This window comes from Theobroma cacao, chromosome 1 (assembly GCF_053813885.1).
Source record: "Theobroma cacao isolate CCN51 chromosome 1, ASM5381388v1, whole genome shotgun sequence".
Taxonomy (NCBI): Eukaryota; Viridiplantae; Streptophyta; class Magnoliopsida; order Malvales; family Malvaceae; genus Theobroma; species Theobroma cacao.
In genome coordinates, this window is record NC_142639.1 from 15,475,852 (window position 1) to 15,499,325 (window position 23,474).

Below are 23,474 nucleotides of genomic sequence, written 5' to 3' on the forward strand. Positions count from 1 at the left end.
TTCGTTGCCTCAAGTTTGAAGAATTCATTTTTTAAAGGTACGTTGCCTCAGCTTTGAGGAGCTCATTTTCAAAATCTCGTTGCCTCAGTTTTGAGGAGTTCATTTTGAAGTTTTAGTGCCTCAGTTTTGAGGAGTTTATTTTCAAAATCTCGTTGCCTCAGTTTTGAGGAGTTCATTTTGAAGTTTTAGTGCCTCAGTTTTGAGGAGTTTATTTTTAAAATCTCGTTGCCTCAGTTTTGAGGAGTTCATTTTGAAGTTTTAGTGCCTCAGTTTTGAGGAGTTCGTTTTAAAGTCTCGTTGCCTCATTTTTGAGGAGTTCGTTTTTAAAATCTCGTTGCCTCATTTTTGAGGAGTTCGTTTTAAAAGTCTTGTGGCCTCAGTTTTGAGGAATTTATTTAAACTATATATATATATAATAAAATTTGGTAAGAGAATTAAAGAGTTTAGTCAAATACAGTGTCTACGTCTTTGCACTATTTCGAATTTTCGAAATGTTCAAAGAGGGGCAGCTGTAGACACTAAATTTAAAATAAAAAACAGAGTGAAAAATATAATGAAAAATGAAAAAATGAAAGAATGAAAAAAGGAGAGAGGTACGACTGGCAGGGTGCGGACGCACCCTGCCAGGCACCTCTCTCACCTGCCAGACGCGAATTTTTCGCGTCTGGCAGGGTAGTGGAACGCCCCCTCCAAAGCCCAGAAGTCGGGTATAAATGGGAGGGGGAGAACCTGCAGCAAAGGGGGAGAACCTGCAGCAAATGGGAGGGGGAGAACCTGCAGCAAAGGGGGGACCAGCTTTCTAAGCAATAAAAAGCAACCAGAGAACCAGAAAAATGGGGAAGGAGAGCTGGGCAGAAAAATAGAGAAAAGAGGGAGAGGCGTTCTGCTGCCGGCGCAAGAAGAAGGAGCACCGAACGGAGGAAGAGAGAGAGGAGCGGCGGCTGGCGCGGCACTAGAGAGAGAGGAGCGACGGCTGGCGCGGCACCAGATCTGCAAGTGACGCAGTGCCAGCGACAGTGAGGATCGGGCGAGAAGGAGAAAGGGAGAAGAATGGTGAGTGAAGAAAGAGGGAGGGTCCAAAGGTTAAAAATGGCACCGTTTTGACTCACCCAAAACCCCTTTTGATTACAAAACGACACTGTTTCGGTGTTGGAGGGAGTGGCTATTCATAACAAGGTAAATTTTTCATTTTTATTATAGATATATTGGCTTGATTTTGTGGTGCTAAGTTTGACTTAAAATATATATATATATATATAAAATAAAAAAAAAGAGGAAGCTAATTGGTTTCGTTAGAGTATTAATTTAGCTAAAGAACATATAATATTTAGCGGATTGTTTGTTTTAAAAAATATATATATAAATATGGGAAAAGATGAAATGTGGAACATATTTATGAGATTCATAGTCATGAAAATTTATGTAGAGATAATAAGAGCGAAAATAAATTAGGGAGAACTAGAATTAAAATATGATGAAACAAAAATGTGGAAAAATCAAATTAGGTAAAAAGGTAGTTCTATATAAATGGAGAAAGAACAAAATAGAAGAAGATAAAGAACTATTTAATATAGATAAGATAACTGTTCAATTTGATGCCGATGATGGGATAATCGATCGGGATGCGAGAAGTCGCAATCCCGAGCTTATGTTCCCTAGGCTCGGAATCCGAATCAAGGCCCCACCAGTATGATGGGAGGGTCTCGTTTTCAAAATTTCGAGATTCTTAATAAATGAAAAGTTTGACTATACCAAAAAATTACTTGATAAAAATAATAAATATATAATAATAATTCAAACATATAATAAATAATTAATTTGTGAAAATACAATATACATGACATTAAATAAATAAAATAATAAAATAATAAAAAACAACTAATTTAAAATTAAGCATTGAATATTAAATGGCACAAACTATAAAAAACGTAAAAAATAAAAAAAAATAAAAAAACAATAATAATAATATATGTATGAAGTGAGATCTTAGGCATTAGGTTTGAAAAAAAATCGCTTATAAAAAATATAATAAAAATAAAAATATAAAAATATATATATAGTACGATAAAAAAATATATAATTTTTATTCATTAAAATAACACAGAATTATAAACAATTTGTCTAACTATAAATGAAAAACAAAGAACTTAGAACAAAAAAATGTAAAGTATAAAAATAATAATAAGAATAATAATAAGAAATAAGAATAGGAAATAGGATAATAAAATATATAATAAAATAAAAATAATTAATGATAATAAAAAATAAATAATTGCATTAGCATAGCATATACATATTGCATCATACATATCATTGCATATCAATATTTTTGGTTTTCGAGTTCAAGCCCCAATGATGGGATCTTGCGGGGATCCTGCGAAGGCGGGTATTTCTCGAAAAGTTTCTTAGGTGAAAAGATGTCCTCGGGTCCCACCAGTATGATGAGAGGGCTCGAGAACCATCTTTAATAAAAGGCTTTTGCCCGAATTAGGTTCATTATGCACAAAAATATTATTTTAAAAAGAAAACGTACGATGACCCCGATGACGGGAATTATTCGTCGAATTTGCGAAGGCGAGTTTCTCGGATACTTCCCTAGGTGAGAGAATATCCCAAGTCCCACCAGTATGATGGGCGGATTCGAAAAATATCCTCGATAAAAGGTTATTTGTCCGGCATTTTTATCTCACGCCATGCATTTCATCTCGCCACTCATTTGCGTTCCATTTTAGGTTAAATAATAAAAATAATAATTAAGGAAATCTAGTGAAATTAAAAATTAAAGCCCAATATGATGATCTAGAAATGGTACCGTTCATAGAACGGGCGTCTGAGGGGTGCTAATCCTTCCTCGGGCGTAACCGCACTCCCGAACCTAGATCCAGAAAATTGTAGACCGGTTTAAGGTTCTTTTCGGTGGGCTTAAAATTAATTTAAGTTTGCATCGATTAGAATCGAGTCAATAGGTGGCCGATCACACCTAGTAAAAAAAAGGGATTGGTGGCGACTCCTAGTTAAATTTTTTAGTGAGTTTTCACATTCACGTCTAGCGGTCGGGTTCCCGGACCCGCACGTTACGACAAGGATAACATTACCTTGCTAAGCCCATTATGTTGGAAAATGTTTGAAACCTAGCATTTGAGATAAAATCACATTTTTAGAAATGGACAAAACCTTAAAAGGAAAACCCATAAACTTTAATGCTAGGAAATCATTTTTTTACCTCCAATAATGTTGGAAAACAAGTTAATAGCTAAAAATCACTTGCTTTTGAAGGAAAATGAATTTGAAGCTTGAAAGAGAGTTGAGAGAGTGAAAAACAGAGGGTTTGGCGGCTGAAATAATGAGAGGAATGTTAGGTCTCGAAGTTTTAGCCCTATTTATAGTTTGAGGTGTAAAAATACAAGTTTACTTTTTATTTTTTGAAGTCTAATGTTGAAGTATCGATACTTTAGGGCTAAGTCTTAATACTTTTGAAAATAGTTTTATTTTTAGGGTGCTTTTCGACCTAAGTCTTAAGACTTCTTGTGAAAATCTTGATACTTTCTTTCTAGGCAGCATGTTTCGATACCTTATGTAAAGCCTAGAGACATTATTCATCCCATGAATCAAGTCTTGATACTTTTCAGCCAAGTCTCAATACTTGGGCCCTAAAATGCTATTTACAAGTGAAAAATTAAGTCTTTTAGCCCTATTTGAATCCCAACATCCCCAAAACTCATTTGAAATCATTTAAAAGATATTCTTAATCAAATATGTGCCTAAAATCATTCATAAAAACTTTAAAATCTTAGCTCATCAAGTAATGTTACGCTTCTATCTTTTAGTTAAAAGGTGGGATTTCACATTCTCCCTTCTTTAAAAAAATTCATCCTCGAATTTGAGTTAAATGTTAACTAACCTCTTAAGTTTGAAACAAATAGAGATACTTGACACACATCTCATTCCTGGCCTCCCAAGTTACCTTTTGCTCGATTAGTTATGCCATAGGACCTTCACTTAAGTTATCTCTTTATTGCTTTCTTGACTTGTCTTTCTAAAATCTCCAAGGGTATTTCCTCATATGAAAAATCCTTTCTCAGCTAGATCTCTTCATGATGGCTCATTTAGGATGGATTGGGTTGATACTTCCAAAGTGTAGAAACATAGAGTACTAAGTGTATGTGCGCAAGACTCGGTAAAAGTGTTAAAAAGTAGGCTATGACATCGACTCTTTTAAAAATCTCATAGCGTTCAATTTATCTCGAGCTCAATTTACCTTTCTTGCCGAACCTCATGACCCCTTGGTCAGTTTCACTCTCAAAAACATGTGATCACCAAACTCGAACTCCAAGTCTCTATACTTGTAGTTGGCATAAGTCTTTTGCCTACTTTAGGCTGCCAACATTTGATCCTGTGTTAATCTAATATTATCCGACGCATCTTGGATCATGTCTGATCCTAGTAACTATCTTTTTCCAACCTCAAACCATCCAATGGGTGACCTACATCTGCATCCATACAAAACCTCGTAAGGCGCCATATGTATATTCATCTGATAACTATTGTTGTAAGCAAACTCCACAAATAGTAGATATCTATCCCAAGTAGCGCTAAAGTCTACCACACATGCCCTTAACATGTCCTCAAGTGTCTAGATGGTCCTCTTAGACTGTCCATCCGTATAAGGATGGAAAGTTGTACTAAAATTCACCTTGGTCCCCAATGCCTCATGAACTTAGTATGTTTGAGGTCGATGACTTTATGTACTAGACCATTTAGGTGTGATGACACCTTTTGTACTTGTTTCCTAGTTAACATAGTCTTACCCTTCGTTATATGGATGGTGGTGAGATTACACCGGTTTTACTTGGTGCTACAACACAAATTTGTATTTGCTGAGTAATGGATTCGATCCTACCTCTTTGTTTCAATTGTTTTTCTTAATAATGCGCTCCATAAACCACTTTCTTGTTATTTGGATATTTGGATTAAAAGAATGAGATATGTTGGTTTTGATCTTGAATCTTTGATCTTTATATGAATTTAGTTTGTGGTTTGAGAAAAACCTATATGAATCAAAAATGTACCTTGGTTTTGGTATTTGAACTTTAAGAATGATTATCAACTTGTTTGAGGATTTGGAATATTGTTTTTGGTTGAAAGAAATTGGGGTTACATAACAAAAATATCGAAACTCCAAGAAGAGGTATCGATACTTATTTTTTAGAAGTTCTCAGAATTCCATTCTATTTGAAAAGTGTTGATACTTATGACAAAAGTATCAATACTTTGAAACCTAAAAACCCTGGATGACATTATGTTGGAAAGGTATCAATACCCTTGTAGGAGGTATCGATATTTAAGGCTTGTTTGTGAATGTTTCACTGTTTTAAAAAAAAATTGAGATGCAAATGATTTGGGTATTAACTACCTCTTTTTGTAAAGGATTTGTTTACGTTTGAAATACCTTGAAATGTTTTGGTTACATTTAAGAAGCGAAACTTGGAAATATTTGAAAACTTTGCTCATTCATATTGAATTTGAAAGTATATTTGCTAAATACTCTTCCATTTACACTTGTTTCCCCTCCCTGTACATGCTCACGAAGCCTTTGTAACTCACGTGTTAGTTTCCCTTATTTTTGTTTACAGATCAGTAGACTGCTTGGCTCACTATTCTTCGAGAAGAGCTACTATGGTTGGTTTAGTGAGTGATCGATAAGGCATCTAGTAGGCGTCAAATCCCTTTACTTTAAGTTAACTCTGCTGGGCTTGTCCATTTGATATACTTTGAACTTTGTTTACATTTGTAATAAATATTTGAAATTGCCATGGGGTGGCTTATACTTTGATATTTGAGAAATGTTTTGCTTCCACACTTGAGCACGGAATTGTGCAAACTAATGTTTGAGATTTGATACATGTTTATACACACACACACACACACACATGCTTGGGTTGAGTGGGACCTTCCCATTAGATCCTTGCGTCGAGTCGTGGATTTTAAATTTGAGTCGTGACAATTTAATTACCTGTAGACCTAATATCATGTTCCCTACAAATTTATTGTCAAGATTCATGCAAAATCCATTAACCGCTCACTTTGCAACTGCCTAGAGAGTTCTAAGGTGCATTGAAGAGACTTCTAATTATGGGATGAGGTTTTGCAAACAACAAACTAAAAATCTTCAAAGGTATGGTGATATTGACTGACCTAGGTGCCTAGATGATTCTAATAGCACCTCTAATTATGTATTTTCATTTGGAAGTGGTGCCTTTGCATGGAACTCAGAAAACAAGAGGTGATATTACGACAAAAGAGCTTGCTAAGGCCAAGTTTGAATCACTAAGATCTAAATTTGGTGTTATCAAAAGCTGATCTCAAGGAGGAATGTTGAACTCGAGCTCATCTTGAAAACAGTCTTGACGCCATTTTGGAGTATTTTGAAATGTTCATGTGACTTGGTTGCAGCTCACCGATGCAAAGTTTAGTGGGAGACAAATGAAGATGGTCTAGTGTTGACTTTTTTGTATTAACTTACTGCAGTTTTTCTCATTTTTCTTGTAAATTTAGATTAGCTTAATTTGTATTACCCTTCTAAAAATGTACCTATCAACCAAAATTCAATGTCTTGGTTGTAAAATTGATATAATATGAATGAAGAATGACAGCAATTAGAATGTTGTTCCACTATTTTCTTTTTCATATTTTTCTCTATATGAAACTGTAATGCTGCTTCCTTAACAATAAGAACTAATAATAAGAGGGATAATGAAATCAACAAATGTTTTTCATATAATTTTCACCATAATAAAATAAACTTGGCACAAGGACAAAACAAAAGGAAACCAACCCTTAAAAATATCAGTTAAAAGATCTCCATTGCATTTAAGTTCTTTATGAAACTGTGCTGGAATATTGTCATGCTGATTTGGAGGTATGAATAAGATTCATGAATGTGCAGCTAAATGTACTAACCAGAGCCATAGGCCCACAAAAGCGTTACAGTATTGGTACTGAAACTCTATGTGAAATGGTCACCAGAATATTCTCATATCTACAAGAAAGCCAAATGCAATCAAGCATATAAATGTTGGCGGGTCTTGCTTGTTTCTGTATGCTTGGAAAATGGGGCCTCCCCTCCTTATGAGCTTCTGGCTTCTTTGTTAGTTTCAGTTCTGCCATTTTGTGCAATTGAATGGATTCAAAATAAAAAGTTGCCCATGTGATTTTTTGTTAGCTTATGTTTTAATATTTGGGACCACTGCCACATGCCAACTTGCAGAGGCAGAGCCTCACTTCAAAAACTCCTAAAGCTCCGTCAAGTCCTCCATTGGAAGAAACCCTAACAGCATATCTCATAAATTTGCTGAGTGTCTCTCAACAGTCAGCATGTTGTTCTGTTCGCAACAGAAAGAAAATGCAAAAAATTGCTTCACAATGAGCAAAACAAGGAAGGAATATTGGGAATGTACATTGGATGCAACTAAGTGAAAGCTATAATCCCAATGACCAGAAGTTGTTTTTAGATGGGATTTCAGGTTATTCTTTCCTCTTTCTCTTCATGTTGCTTTATGCAAAGAGAGCCAAAATAGGCCCAACCCATGCGGCAAAAACAAATAAGTAGATGGTCAATAATTAGGGGTGAAAATATAATATGGTAGTACTTAACTAAAACTCAATGTGTCTGCCCCTACGATATAAAGTTCACCAAGTTGACAAAAGGGCAAACTCTTGATATTGTACACAGTTGCAAACCTTGTTCCATGTCTTTAGACTAATATCATTTTGTGTATGAACTGGAAATAGTCTAAACAGGAATCTACCCACACCAGTAAGCTTGATTGTACAAAAACCTATTACATAAATAAAAAGAAACCCCAAAGGGACTTTCTCTTCTAACCACGTGGAAGTCTTAGAAATAAAAAAACATGTTGAGAAAGAGAAAAAGAGGTACAAAGAGGCCCGCGAGCAACTTTCGGGCCATAGTCTAGTGATAAAAGAAAAGGAAGCAAATTAAGGCAACTGCTACTTGATATTCCTTAAGTGAACTTATAGACATTTATATAACAAGAAATTTCCAACTTCAACTTTAACATGCCAAGAAGAAATTAATGATTCACTTTCCCTCAAGAAGCTTGCATGATAACCATATAGCAGGAAATTCCTGCTGTGCCAAAAGGAAATCAGAACAGCTAACCTGGGCACTAAAACTGCAGAGACAAAATAGTATTTGGATGTAGAACAAATCTGGACTTCTAAGTTCTTCTGAAGCTAGTGCAATATACACCACACACGTCTACTCCACTCAACCTACTACATTTTTGTTTTATGACCTATGGCAAACACATTTGTAGTGATACGCACTATTGATTGGGTCATTTCCTTCTACCGGAACTTGTTCAGCTCTACATTTGTATTTGCATCCTCTACATTCATTGTAAGTGCAGGTGGGCGCTGTGGATCCAATCATCAACCTCCTTGAATTTCTATTCATCTTTGCTTCGTTGCTGCCCTGTTGCCTCAAAAATGTTTTTGTTAGAAAGACTTAAATCATAGAGTAAGTTAAGCAAATAATAGCGGTGCTTTTGATGTATCCTCACCTGCAAATGCAATGGAGAAGAATGAGAGACCCCTTGCTGGAAATTAGGAAGTATTACTTGAGTTCTGGATCCTGCAAACTTGTAAGAATTAACCAAAATGTGGCAAGGAAAAAAAAAGTCAAATGCAACTTTATTTAGCAAGCAAAAAGAAGAAAAAAATCCCTGTTTTATACATAGAACTATTAGAATTTGTTAACAGAAGGGAAATGCAAGACTCTTCTCAGACTAAATAGTTGGTGTAAGAAAAAAAAAAACCAAGTAAAATTTAAGAACCTATTAATGATTTACAGCTTCCTGTCAAGCTATGGAAATGCATTTCCTACATTAAAAGCCCAGTCAGAAATCTGCTAGGGGTAGGAGGATTAATAAGAGAAGCACTAGACGTGTAAGCAAAAAAGAGAGAAAGAAATTAAGATGTGCAGTGTGAAGGACCATATTATCGGCAATGGAAAGATAACTTGAAAACAAGGAAAGGAACAGCTGGAGGCTGACTATGACCTTGTATTACATGTGCGGCAAGGAAGAAGGTGAAGGGTAGCAAAAGTAAGTAGCTTATTTTAATGTTGGCCATTCTCCCCTTTGTATTGGTGTAAACTTAGAAGTTGATATATATAAAGGATAAATGAGAGAGAAGAAGAGAAAGAGAGAGAATTGTGGTCAATTAGTGACCATAAGAGATAAACTGGCAAATCTCTCGGTGACTCAGAGGTGCACACCTAAGAGGTCCCAAACACCCAGACCGACAGATTGCTTGTTGGGGGCTAAACCATGGGAGCAGTAGATTGACTTTCGGAGTTACAAAAATGCCCATTGCTCTTGTTTAATTTTGTTCAAAGAAGGCTTGTATTACTTTGATACTTCGGTGGGGGTAAAAGGGAAATTTGAGACGGGTGGGGGGATTCATTTACTTTTGGTCTACAATTGGGAAATCATATTTATTTGTTTGCCCTTGGACGAATGGACGGGCGCACCCACATATAGAAGCATCTAGCAATTCCAGGGTTGGGAACGGTTCAGATCCATACACAATCCCTGGATGAATCTGGAAACAATAGTCATAGAAAGAATGATTCCCTTACATTATTTGATCAATGGACCTCAAAGTCCTACTCCACACTTTAAAATATGTGCATCTACAATTTTCAACAAATTAAAAATGAAATAAATATTCAGTCATGGGAAATGATGAATCCTTTTGCACCCCCACCTAAAGCTCATTGCACTGAGAATCATAAATCAGGATCTTCTTTCTTAAGCAGATAAACCAAAATTTCCATCTCTAATGACATGTCTTCTGTATTTAGGCAATAGTCAAAATCACTGCCTCCATACATGTGACGAATAATCTGAGTGTTTAGCGAGGGTGGTGAACCATGGGTGAGAGGCAGGCATGTGCTGTGGCCGGTGGCTGCACTTTTCCTCTCAGGGTACTTCTTCCACGTCTTACTCCTGTCTGCTTCCTCCTTGCTTTTTCCATCAGAAGAATTTCTTTTTCTTTTTTTTTTTTATTTTTCTTGTCAAGACATGAGAAGAATTTCATTGTATATTGTTGTAATGATCGGATCTGGGACAAGCACCGAGATATATATATATAGACTTCAGACTATTGAGATTGTATTATTGCATACTTTTTCTTCCCATCATACATAGATTGTTAGTAACTTGGTCAAAAGGGTTCCTTTTTGCCTGAAAATTTGCTGTCCTGTGGGATTCATTCCTTTTTTTTTTTTTTGTCACTTTTTATTTGAAAATTATCATAACATAAATACCACTTTCATTTTGGTGAAAGAAATTAAAATTTTAGACCATAGTTTTGTCTTAACATTTTTACAGCTATATGAAATCCACCTATCAAACAATTTAATACCTCCTTTAAAACTTTAGCTTTCTTAAATGAATGATTAGTGAAAATTATATGACAAAATAAAAGGTACGAGGGTATATAATGAATGACCTATACATTAGTAATGTTGTGTTTTTTTCTTACATTGACATTTCTCTCTTCTTTTAAGGTTTATATGAAACTCATCACAAATAATAAAGGTAAAATATTTTAAAAAGCTTTGAAACTATTTATAAAAATTTAAATAAATTCTTATTCCTGCAATTACATTCAATTGAGTATTTATATTTTATTTTGAGTCAAATATGTCACGTGATATTAATACGACACATTAACATGTTCTATTGAATGATAATGAAATATGATAACATGGTCACACAGTTTTTTCACTTTCCAAGTTAATGTCACGCAATATAAAAATAGTAAGTGACATTTTGATTAATAGCTATATTCAACCGTTAATCACAAACATTTTTTTGATCCATAATAAAAATATAAAACTTGGTTAAATGTAATAAAAAATAAAAATTTATTTAATTTTTTTAAAATACTTCATGAATTTTTTTAAATATAATGTCTATTATAAAATAGTAAAAACAGTAGCACTTTGCGTCTCCATCCTATTTAATGATATTCTGTTCTGTCTTTATCTTTTCCTCTGTATCTTTGTACTACTTTCTTTAATTTGAGAAGTAAATTAGTAAAACTTTTTATCAGGATTGGCCCAAGACGGGGCACAGTTTAATAAGGATTATAATATTTCTGGGTTCGTTTTTTTTGGCCCACAGTTCTGCGGCAAGGATCTTGAAGCCCCTAGAGGCATTCTCCTCCTTTACAAAAAGTAGAAAACCTTAAATCTAAACTTTGATAAAGATGGTCTGGAGTCTGGCCTATGGACCTCGTAAGCAGTAAGCACTTTGGGTTTGGATAACCAGCCCATTTAGTTAGGCTCACTTCATATTCTAAAACTGAAGTCAAAAGCAAATTTATGTTGGGCATTCTTAGTTGAAATGATAAAACATGAAATTCTAAAAATCTTTTGATTCAAGATGATACTACAAAAATAAAATAATGCCTACGGTTTTGCTATCAAATGGAGAATTTATTTATCACTATGTGGACTAATTTTTGCACCTTTTTAGGTGTTAGAAAATAAAAAATTAGCATAACAATTCCAAGTAATTTTTTAATCGAAATTTTGATTTTTTTTCATATTCTTTTCCTTTAATTTTAGTCTACATAATCTCTTTAAAAGGTCTTTTCAATTAAAAAAATTAATTTAGAAATAGTTCTATTTTTCATTTTTTGTGCAAAAGTTACTTCTTCATCACACTCTTGCTTATTTAAAAGTCTTTTCAATTAAAAATAATTAAAATAGGAATAGTGATATTTTCACTCTTGCTTAAGGGTCTTTTCAATTAAAAATAATTAAATTAAAAATAACGATATTTTCATTTTTCATCTAAGGTTACTTCTTCATCGTACTCTTGCTTTCAATTAAAATAATTAAATTAAGAATTTTCATTTCACGTCGATGGGTACCTTTTCACGACACTCTTGCATGCGAAGAATTTCATTCGCAAAATCATCCTGTGAAGTAAAGTTGGAGAGAACAGAAGAAGTTTTGAGTGTAAAGACACCATCGTATCTAGAATTTCAAGGTTCAACAAAAATAGTATTTATTATCATTCAATTAATTTAAATTTTGTGTAATTGATATTGTTATATATTAATTATTTTTTAATTTAAAATATAATTAGAGAATAAAAGTAAAGTAAACGAGCATCTCACAAAAAATTAAAGTTGCCTGACACAAATTGATATAGTATCCTTTACATATTCCTGAGCGTGCTTTTATGACTTGGCGTTACATTCTTAACAAGCTTCCCATTTTGTTAAGGATAAAAATTAGTTTAGGTCATAAAAGTATATCATATAGTAAGTTCTTTAATCATTAGCCGGTAACAGTCAATGTTATAAAATAGGCAGTCATGGTCAAATGCATTATACATGTTTCTTTTTTGAAATCTCAAGAAATAATATTATCATTAAACATAAAGATCCAACCGCTTGTACAAATATTATTTCTTATATTTGTAACTAAATAGTATCTAAATATCTTTCTAGTACAAATAGATATTCATTACAACAAATATCATAATAGATATCCATAATTGATTTTTTTAAGTACTTACGTATTGTATTTATGTTTTACCAATGTAAGTTTCTTGGATTACTTTTGTACCTATATGATTTTCCAATAAGAAATGCTATACTTGACTTTGTTCACGTCCTTGCATACATTAAACAACCAATTATTTTTACATATGGCAATTGATTAATCATCCTACCAACATTAGATACTAATTTAATTTGAAAATACATAGGCATAAATGCTGGTATGCAATCATTAAAATCAAACTTTTTGAGCACATTAATACAATTTTGACAAAATTATGTTAATTTTATCCTAGAATATTTTAGTTCCTAAGATTACATCTATTACACTCATATCTTTCATTGCAAAACAATTAATAAAAATCTTCTTTGTCTCCTCAACCTGTTTTAAATTTGTACTAAATATTAGCATATCATCCACGTAATAGCAATTATAACTCCTTTACCCTTTTGGAATTTTCTATATATATTCATATATCGAACTCATTTATTTTATAGCCATTGGCTCAAACAATTTCATCGAGTTTTTCTATGTCATTGTTTTGGTTCTTGTTTAAGTTCATATAATGATTTTACAAGCTTACAAAGCCTTGAAACAATGTAGCATTCCGATTGTTCCATGTAGGCTTCCTCTTCTAATTCACTGTTTTAAAATATTATTTTATATCCATTTAGTGAATTACTAAATTATAAATTAAAGCAAGTGAAATTAATATTCTAATTGTAGCAATTCTAGCTGTTATAGCATAAGTATCAAAGTAGTTAATTCTTTTCTTTAATGTAAAGTCTTTGATTACCAAGCTTGCTTTAAGCTTGTTATGGCTCCATCCACCTTCATTCTCATTTTGAATTCATTTACAACCTATTGTTTTGAAACTTGGTGAAAAATCAACTAAAATCCAAGTGTTATTTTTCATTATTGAGCACATTTGGTCATTCTAAAAGATAAAGTTTTGAGACTTCATTATCTCGTTATATATAATAATGTCTAATTCCATATTAAAACAATAAGAAATTTTATTTTGTATATTTTCTTCGGTCCCTTCCACAAGGAACATATAGAATTAGGTCCAAAATCTTTTGCCTTTCTATTCTTTTTGCTTTCCCTTTATTTCAGGATAAAGTTCATCATTAATTTTCAACTTATTCCAATAGAATTTTATTTGATTGAATTGATTTTAATGTAGTAGTTGTCTTGAAATAGAATTGAATCTACTTTTGTAAAAAATTACACTTTTTGATCCAAAAACAATGTTGACCAAAACTGAATCATTTGGTTCAATTATCATAAACTTATATGCTTTACTATGTTGTATATTTCCTACGAATATGCATTCTATTCCTCTTTCACTCAAATTTTTTCTTTTGGGTTTCAAAACTCCAATTACAACTCTACATCCCCAAACCTTCAAATAATTAATATTTGGTTTCTTTTTATTCCATTGCTCATATAAGATTATCTCAGCTCCTTTTTAGAAACTCTATCTAATATGTGATAAGCTATTAATAAAGTTTCAATCCAAAAATCTTATCCAAAACCAAAATATGATAACATTACATTATCATTTTGATTAAGATCATATTTTCTTTTCGCCACACTATTTTGTTGTGATGTGCAAGTTACTAAAGTTTGATGGATTATAATTGTGAATTCAAAATAACTTGGTTTATAATATTTTTCACCTTTATCTGATTTTAAATACTTGATAAAAGATTTACAATGCTATTCAACTTTTTATTTATAAATCTTAAATTTATCGAGTACTTTATCTTTAGAATGTAACAAATAAATATAACAAAATTCTAAGTAATTATTAAGAAAAAGCTCATAATATCTCTCTCCTCGTATCTAAGGTGAGCTATGCAAATCATATAGAAATATGAAGCACCAATTCAAGCATTTAGAACAATTCCAACATTAAAAAATTTCTAATATAAACATGCAAGTTTAAATTGGTGCATAATAGTATATAAAATTTGCATAGCTTAAAATATTATGCATCAATTCATATACAATATTTGGTACCAATTCAAGCATTTTAAAATTTCTAATTATAAAAGAATGTTTACTATGCAAGTATTACATTTTTCTACAATGTTATCAATATTTTGAATCAATTCCAAATTAGACATAGCAAGCATTCTTTTATAATTAACATGCCTTAAACTATGATGCAAAAAACCAAGAAAATTATGTAAGTAAAAACAATCATTTTATTATTTTAATTTTTAATAAAATGATTATGAAGATGCCTTTGTTCACATAACCCTTTTCCACAAATACCTATCTATTGGACAAAATGAATTTGTCCTTCCAATCATACTTTGTAGCAACTATGTCTTATTGTCTTCCACGACATTAGTTTCAAAATTATTGCAACAAAATTTTATCTTGTGGTTACTAACGCATTTTCCTTCTTGAAAAAGTAACACTTTTTTGTTAAGACCTGGTTTTTATAATGGTAACATGCACCATTTTCTTTCTCGAATCTTTATGTATTAGCAAGAAGTTCTTTATTCTTTGTGGATTTGCTGGACTATCCTTTCTCCATCTCATGAACATTTGACATATGAGTCTTTCTCATGTTCTTTGGGATAGCACTCTTAAATTCAAAGATGACTGGCAAGCTCTTCAAGAGACAAATCTTCTTTTTATGTATTGAGGTTCTCTTGAAAATTTTCCATGATGATGAGAATTTATCAAAGTTCAAAGACATAACAATAAATTCATGCATAGTCATTTTATAAAGTTTGAAGTTATCAAAAATCCTTTCAACTTTAGAAAATTGATCAATTGTAAGTTTATTATCAATCATTTTATAATTAATCGTAATCGATACAAAATTGTAACTGCATAGCTCAATTAAAAAATACAACAATTAAGAATTTAAACAATTCATACAAATCAATTCAATAAAGGAAAGAGAAAACCTACCTAATAATTGGGTGAAAAACCATTTAAATTGTCATTTTCTTTATCAACATCAAATTGTTCCAATTTTGCAAAGTCAAAAGCCAAATTCCCTTATCATTCCACTTACAGCAACCGTTGATAAATCGAAATAAAACCTTAAGATTGTTGAGACACAAGATTGTAAAAGCAAAATTATTAAGGAAAGGCTTCAAGGTATATATCGATGTCACTTTTCTTAAAGTTTTATTTGTACCCTTCGTAAGGGTGCAGAAAGGATTTGTAAACCTTAAGGTCATGTTTGGTTAGAGGACTGGTTAAGTCATTCCCCCTATTCTTTACAAATTTTTATCTCCTTGGTTTGCTTTTGGGGAATGAACAACCATTTCAAAAGGAATGGGTATTCTTTAAAATCTGGCAAAAGCTTGGAATAGCTAATACCATCTTCCCCCATGATATTAGCTATTCCATACCCATGGGAATAAAATTCAAACATTTTGGACAAAAGTGTCCTTATTTGCTTTTAAAAAATACAAACTTAAACTTATAAAATTAATATTTTAAATTAAAATTAAAAAATTATTAATATTTTCATATTTTAAGTATAATATATTTAAATTAAAAATAAAATATTAATTTTTAAATTATTAAGTGAAATTTAAATTAAAAAATGAAAAATGCAAATTGAGAAAAATAAATCTTATTATAATAAAGAGGTTAAGTTATTAATTATATATTATAAAATATTTTGAATTTAAAAATTAATTAAAAGTATTAATATTTTAATCATAATAATATTTAAATTATAAATTAAATTACCAATTATTAATATTCTAAATCAATTATAAATGATTAATATTTAAAAAATAAAATAAAAACAAATAAGCATAATAACATTTAAATTATAAATAAAATAATAGTATTTTATAATATTAATGATTAAATTATAAATAAAATATTAATACTTAAATAATCAATTATTTATATTTAAAAAATATAAATTATTAATATTTAAAATATAAATTAAATAAAAATAAATAATTATAATAAAATTTAAATTATAAATAAAATATTAATATTTAAAAAATTAATAATTAATTTATAAATAAGATATTAATATTTAAATGATAAATTATTAATATTATATATAAATTATAAATTATTAATATTTAAAAAATAAAATAAAAATAAATAATCATAATAACATTTAATATTAATGATTAAAGTATAAATAAAATATTAATATTTAAACTATCAATTTTTAATATTTTAAATAAATTATACATTATTAATATTTAAAAATAAATAATCATAATAACATTTAAATTATAAATAAAATATTAGTATTTTATAATATTAATGATTAAATTATAAATAAAATATTAATATTTAAAAAATAAAAAAAATAAAATAATCATATATAAAATAAAAGATATTTTTATTTTTAATTTTTTTCTTATTTCAAAGTTATTATTACAAACCAAACACTACAATAAGTCATAATAATTATTTCTGTCATATTTCATTCGTCATGTCAAATTACATAATACTTATTTTATTCTATTCCCACCTCATTATATTATTACGTAATAGTTATTCTATGTCATTCTTACCTATTATGCGAATCAATTAAGATTTTAGCCCATAAAATATAAGTCTCCACAAAAAAAATAACTTTTATATGATTTGAATTCCCTTTCAAGTAACTTCGCATGTTTGCTCGTAGAACAGTTGAAGCTTGCAAATTCCCGCGAATACCCAACTATACAAGAAATACCTAACCTTGCCTCCAACTCTTTCTCTCCTCTTTCTGCCCTTCACTACTTTCATTCACACAGAGAAAAACATGTCAATGCAGGCAAACAATCCCTTTCCTTTCCTTCCCATTCTCTTCCTCCTGAAAGGAAAGCACCCTTTTTCTTCCTCTATATCATCACCAACAACCATGCCGTTGCCAATTATCATTGCAAACTCAGAAACCTTATTGACTCAAAATCCTCCTTTCGTTTCCTCCCTGTTTCAGCTCATTTTCCGTTTCTTTTCCTAACATAAAATGGAGTCTCAAGAACCAAAGATTACCAGCTCCCCTTTGATGCCATTGATGTACTCGAGCCGGGTGATGTTGAAAACCATATTGGAAGGTAGTGATAGCGAGATGGGGTTGATCGGTAAGACAATGGTGATTGGAGGGTGGGTGAAATCTTCCAAGGAGGTGAAAAAGGAGCCTGTCGCATCGCCACCGGCTGCAGCCGATGCTTTCCCCGCTTCGCCAGGGCCTAAAGATGTAAGCTGTGTGGAAATTATTCAATCTCGAATCCCCTTTTTCAGGACTATCATCAGGGTTTTGGGTGGTTCTGCTAGTTCCCCTGCTGTTAGAGAAAAGCTGCAGTCTTTGATTCCTAAACCACCTCCTTCTTCCATATTGTTTTTACAAATTAATGACGGCTCTTGTGTTTCAAGTCTTCAGGTACTCTCCAACCTTGAACTGTTTTTCCCGTTTTATGAAGTGATTACGCAGATTGCTTGATTATGCAAATTCCTAATTAGTATTAGAATATTTTCAGGTTGTGATAGATTCAGCCATAGTTCCAGTGTCTGCAGGCCAGATCCTACCAACTGGAACATGTATATTAGCGCAAGGTGTTCTGGAAAAACCATCAGCGCAGGGAAAACATAAAATTGAGCTTAAAGTAGAGAAAATTCTTCATGTTGGGACAGTAGAGCAGGATAAGTATCCTCTGTCAAGGAAAAGATTACCGCTTGATTCTTTAAGGGACTACTCTCATATTCGTCCTAGGACAACTACAGTAATCTCTGCAACCATTGCTATTTTTTGGACATTCTGTCAAGAAAAATACCTTAAAATTGAACCTAATGTACTCTTTAATTACTATGTTTTACATCGCAGGTGGCATCTGTTACACGAATTCGCAGCTCCCTAAATTTCGCAACCCAGACATTCTTCCAGAACCATGGCTTTTTAAATGTGCAAGTGCCAATTATCACAACTACAGACTCCGAAGGGTTCAGTGAAAAGTTTCAGGTTACAACTCTTCTAGAAAAAACAAGCAAGAAGGAGGAGCCAGTCCGTGCTGAAGATGTTAGCCTTGAAACTGTTAAGGCTGCTATAAAGGACAAAACTAGTATCGTCGAACAACTCAAGAGAAGCGACAGCAATAGAGAAGCACTTTTTTCTGCTCTTCAGGATCTGCGGAAAACAAATGAACTAGCACAACAGCTTGAAGCCAGAGAAAAATCCAAACCAGTAATTGCAGTGAAGCCTGATGTAGTGAACTTCAATGAAGATTTCTTTGGTCGCCAGAGTTATTTGACTGTTTCTGGTCACCTTCATCTGGAGAGCTATGCATGTGCCCTTGGTCATGTTTACTCATTTGGACCCAGATTTCGAGCTGATAAAACAGTGTCCCCAAAACATGTGGCTGAAATGTGGACTGTTGAGGTCGAAATGGCTTTTTCACACTTAGAGGTAAGACTTTGCCTCTTCAAGGCTCAAGCATATATGTAGTTTCATGGTCACATTAGATAGACATTTCAATTCCAGTATCATTATCATTAACTGCTGCACATCTTTCGTGGGGAATGTTCAGTTTCCTCAGGACTCTGGAATGCTTCTCCTCCCTTTTTGTGATGTAAATTTGGTGGTTTTCATACTTCACATCTTTAGGAGTTAAATATATCTTGAAACAGAAAAAAAATAATACTTATTCAGCTTATCTGTGAATGAATTTTCCATATATTAAGATCTCATTGATATCTTTGATTGGAGTTTCCAGGACGCCATGAAATGTGCAGAGGACTATTTCAAATTTCTCTGCAGATGGACGTTGGATAACTGTTCAGAAGACATGAAGTTTGTCACAAAAAGAATTGACAAGAATGTTACCCATCGTCTTGAATATATGATATCAAGTTCTTATGAAAAGATCTCTTACAGAGAAGCAGTGGAAATTTTAAGAAAGGTAAACCCGGACAAAATGTACTTCCTATATATTAGCCCAGCCAACATATCAATCATATTTTTAGCAACTTCTATCTGACAAACTTTTTACATTCTTCAACAACAGGTCACAGATAAGGCATTTGAAACACAACTTCAGTGGGGCGTCCCTTTAACAGCAGAACATCTAAGGTATGTATATTGTGGCTGTTAACCTAGCAAAAAGAGTCAAATGCAAATATCCTAAAGAATAGGACGTCAAGACTTTTCCTATTTGTGGTTCTTACTCTATCCATTTACTCAATGGCAGCTATTTGGCTGATGATCACTTTCGGAAGCCTTTAATTATTTATGATTATCCCAAAGCAGTTAAGCCATTTTATGTACGCTTGAATGATGATGGAAAAACAGTTGCAGCATTTGAGATGGTTGTACCCAAGGTAAGTCTAAATTTTTCTTATTAGGCGAAGAACATCTTGAAACAAATATCTTCTGGCACCGAAGAAAGTTTGCTGGTTTTGAATGGTTATAAAACTAGGTAAATTTTATGCAGATTGGAGCAGTGATTACAGGCAGCCAAAATGAAGAGCGCTTTGACATGCTAAATACAAGGTAATCCATCCTTGTACAACTGTCTCATTGCACCATTTTTGTAGTCCTTCTACAAGTGATTTTTAAATAAACGTTGGGAAATTCTGGTTTCAAATGAAATTGGCGTCAGTACAAAACACTAATTAGTTTGCATGATTATTAGCGATTAAAGTTATAAAAGCTACAATTATTGGTCAGTGCTCCAACTTGAGATTTTCCAGGAAGTCATGGTCATGAGAATTAGAGAAGTTATAGTGGCTGTTGATCTAATGCTCTGTTGTAATTGAATGCTCTATCATATGTATGCTAATAACTTCATGAAGAATGGCGAAGATAAATTTTTAGCTTTATTGCCTCTATGATAATTTTTTTTTTTTTTTGAAAGTTGTTGTTCATTTCAAAACAGAGGGTACCAAAGGTTCACCTCTGGAAGAAGTACCTACTTGATTAAAGTCTGTAACTCTCCTATTCGAGAGTAACAGACCTTAATCATCAACATAACCAGTCCCCACGGTTTGAAAACCAAGAGACCACCAACACACACATCCAACAGTACCCTTCCCTGAAATAACAACAGAGCCCTTCCTATACCTTTCCAAGAGCCAAACAAAAGCACATCCCGCCACCCTCTTAACATATTAGGTGAGCAGGGTCGAAATCTGCACACAACCTTCCAAGTCAACACCTCTCTAGCAACCTAACATAGCTATGGAAAAGCCACACGAAACTACCCTACCCCATAACTACCCAGATCCCCCAGATGGTTGCAACAGAAAGGAACCCGTGAGTCAAAAATATTCACAATCTGTGGTTGCCCTTCAAAAGAAAAGTCATCAACATCTTCTGTACATCTCAAGTATCAGAGTCCATCACTCAGTCCCAATCACCAAAAGGCCGTAACATTCGCTGTCACCTTTAACTCTTTATGTCCAAAAGCACGGATCAACACTCACAAAACCCCTATCAGAACGCAAGCACATAGACACAGATTTTCCTCAGCATTCAAACACACTCAAAGAAACTTTGAACCATCGCAGCAGTTCGCAAGACACACCGAACTCAGCCAAAAAACAAAACACACCAGAGGCCCACAACCTGCATTAATCATAGACATTCAACAAGTCAACCTGACGCTGCACCCCTCCCTTAGCTAGACTGTCAGCAAGTTGATTAGTTTTTCTGTAGATGTGTTTGATATCCCATTTCTTTACCTCCTTCAATCTTTCAATGTGCAAAATCCACTTCCTAAGCCTACAGGGGGCTTCAGAAGGCTTGTTGGTCCATTTTACAGCATTTTTTGAGTCGCTTTCAATAATCAAAGAATGCGTGGCAGCCCATTTTGAACTTGCGAAAGTTAAAAAAGCCTCTCTAATTGCTCTGCTTCAGCTACACTAGCATCTTCTACACCTATAGCTTTTGAAAAAACAATTTTAGTGTTTCCTTCATCGTCTCTCATGATGCCCCCTATCCCTGCCTTCCCAGGGCAGCCTTGAGCTGCCCCATCTACATTATATTTCATTCCTCTATGATAATATGATAATTTTAGTTACTATGGAAAATGCTTTGAGGGTTGAAAATTCCTTTTTCTGGAAAAGGATATATATTAAGTGACATAAAAGAACTAGTAGTTTTGGAGGCAATATTGCTGTAAGTGAAAACATAAAGACCCGATTGCTGCCAGTATCCCAGCTCTTCTGAATCTATGTTTCAATCCATTCTAATTTTAAATTATTCTTGTGGCTTAAGTATTCTCAATATTTCCTCATTGATGCAAAGACTATTTCTCATTGTCCGCTATGGATTTTCTGATTTCAGGATCAAGGAGTTTGACTTGTCAAGAGATCAGTATGAATGGTATGTAGATCTACGCAGGCATGGAACAGTCAAGCACTCTGGGTTCAGCCTAGGCTTCGACCAGATGGTTCTTCTTACCACTGGCCTCACTGATGTTAGAGATGCAATTCCTTTTCCCAAAAGTCATGGCAAAGCCAACAACTAAGGGGGCGTCTTGATAAAGTTAAAAAATTTAGAGATATCTACTTGTGTTTCAGATAAAGACAAACTTATGTAAACAGGTACACTAAATGCAACATATGAACACACGAGGAATATATGTTTATCTTATGGCTCGAAATCATTCTTGTTGATAATGCAAATGAGCAATTAATTATTAAATGAAAAGAAACTACCATACAGCTTGCAAATCCTTTGAACAAACTGATTTTCGCATATCGCACTAGGATTTCAAAATCTATGGATGAACTATCATCACTGTTTTGCCAAATGAGGTACCATTATCGGAATCAATTGGGAAGAAAAATGGATAAAGCTCATACCGGACATAACAACTACTGTATAGGACCCGGCATCCCTTCCTGTTGTCACAAAAGTTTGGGAAATTTCCAACAGCAATTGCCAGGCATTGAGCACAATCTATCTCAGATAGGTCCCTTGTGCACTGCACCAATGCGTAAAGGGTAACAAATGGTGACAATTTGGTCTTACCTTTCCCAAGCCCTTCGTTCTTTGGCATGACAGCTTCAGATCTAATTTTATTCGTCAGAGCTCCAAGCTCTTGGTTGAAACTTTCAGGATCTGTGACATTTTCAACATTATAGTAGAATATACCAAATGATGTGTCAACTTCTCCAATAAAATTCTCTTTGCTATACCGTAGAAAGCAATAATCGTACCAAATCCTTGCGTCAGATTGATTTGGACAGCGTTGGCGGATTTGCGTCGCTGCATCTTGTATGCAACTTGAACAGTCTTTACTGCTAACATCTCCTCTGCATTGAGCGAGACCATAGACTCTGTCAGGGCCTCTACCAGAGGAAGTAGCAATATAAGCAGTTAAGGAAGTTTTAGAGACCACTTCAGCTAACAAGCGATCAATGTTTTCAGATGTCGGGCTACTGATATTTATGAACGTGTCTTCATTGCAAAAATTCCCTAAAGGATCAGCCCTGCAACTGCTTAGAAACAGTGAAAGAAGAAGAATGTATAACAAATTCATGACGGCTTTCGTTCAAGGTTGAAGCCCCCTCTGTGTTCAGGCTTTCTTATTAATAGTCCTGCGGATGGGAGATGATGTCGATGTGGGAATTCAAAGGCAGACATCCTTGACTTCCTGCATTTCTACCACCACAAGAAGTGGAAAACATGGGTTTACCAAAATGGTTGTTTAAGAATGTCCATTGACGAAGCGGCATGGTAAAGCTATGATAACGACCACCCACTTAAATATCGATAAATAGAATCGCCGTCTGTTTCTCTGCAACCAAATAGTGAAGCTTCATGCGCTGATAATAATCTCCAGATGTGCTACACGATATAAAAGTAATGATTTTTTCCTAATGCAACTTGGACAATTGGAATCTAATCGTATTCCATTATGTGACAAAAGAA

The 23,474-nt window shown here is 33.2% G+C and overlaps 3 protein-coding genes across 4 annotated transcripts; 1 reads left to right on the forward strand and 2 right to left on the reverse strand.

Annotated features, from left to right (window-relative positions):
• Nucleotides 1-7,998: 7,998 nt before the first annotated feature.
• On the reverse strand, nucleotides 7,999-9,259 carry STOMAGEN (stomagen). Of its 2 annotated transcripts, none has more exons than XM_018119044.2 (3): nucleotides 8,859-9,047; nucleotides 8,586-8,656; nucleotides 7,999-8,497 (listed from the first exon to the last, which is right to left on the reverse strand). In XM_018119044.2, exons 1-3 carry the CDS (start codon nucleotides 8,899-8,901, stop codon nucleotides 8,312-8,314), a joined length of 300 nt encoding a protein of 99 aa, XP_017974533.1. In that variant the 5' UTR covers nucleotides 8,902-9,047; the 3' UTR covers nucleotides 7,999-8,311. The 2 variants fall into 2 exon arrangements, with proteins under 2 accessions (XP_017974533.1, XP_007049616.2); XM_007049554.3 differs by lacking the exon at nucleotides 8,859-9,047 and adding an exon at nucleotides 9,084-9,259 and having other exon boundaries at nucleotides 8,025-8,497.
• An 8,220-nt stretch (nucleotides 9,260-17,479) lies between these two features.
• On the forward strand, nucleotides 17,480-22,200 carry NS2 (asparaginyl-tRNA synthetase 2). Its single transcript, XM_007049555.3, has 8 exons — nucleotides 17,480-17,984; nucleotides 18,082-18,324; nucleotides 18,426-19,004; nucleotides 19,312-19,497; nucleotides 19,603-19,667; nucleotides 19,786-19,915; nucleotides 20,029-20,087; nucleotides 21,882-22,200. Exons 1-8 carry the CDS (start codon nucleotides 17,571-17,573, stop codon nucleotides 22,063-22,065), a joined length of 1,860 nt encoding a protein of 619 aa, XP_007049617.3. The 5' UTR covers nucleotides 17,480-17,570; the 3' UTR covers nucleotides 22,066-22,200.
• Nucleotides 22,201-22,203: 3 nt separating this feature from the next.
• On the reverse strand, nucleotides 22,204-23,208 carry LOC18612651 (receptor-like protein kinase-related family protein). Its single transcript, XM_018118891.2, has one exon. It carries the CDS (start codon nucleotides 23,080-23,082, stop codon nucleotides 22,318-22,320), a length of 765 nt encoding a protein of 254 aa, XP_017974380.2. The 5' UTR covers nucleotides 23,083-23,208; the 3' UTR covers nucleotides 22,204-22,317.
• Between the last annotated feature and the right edge of the window lie 266 nt (nucleotides 23,209-23,474).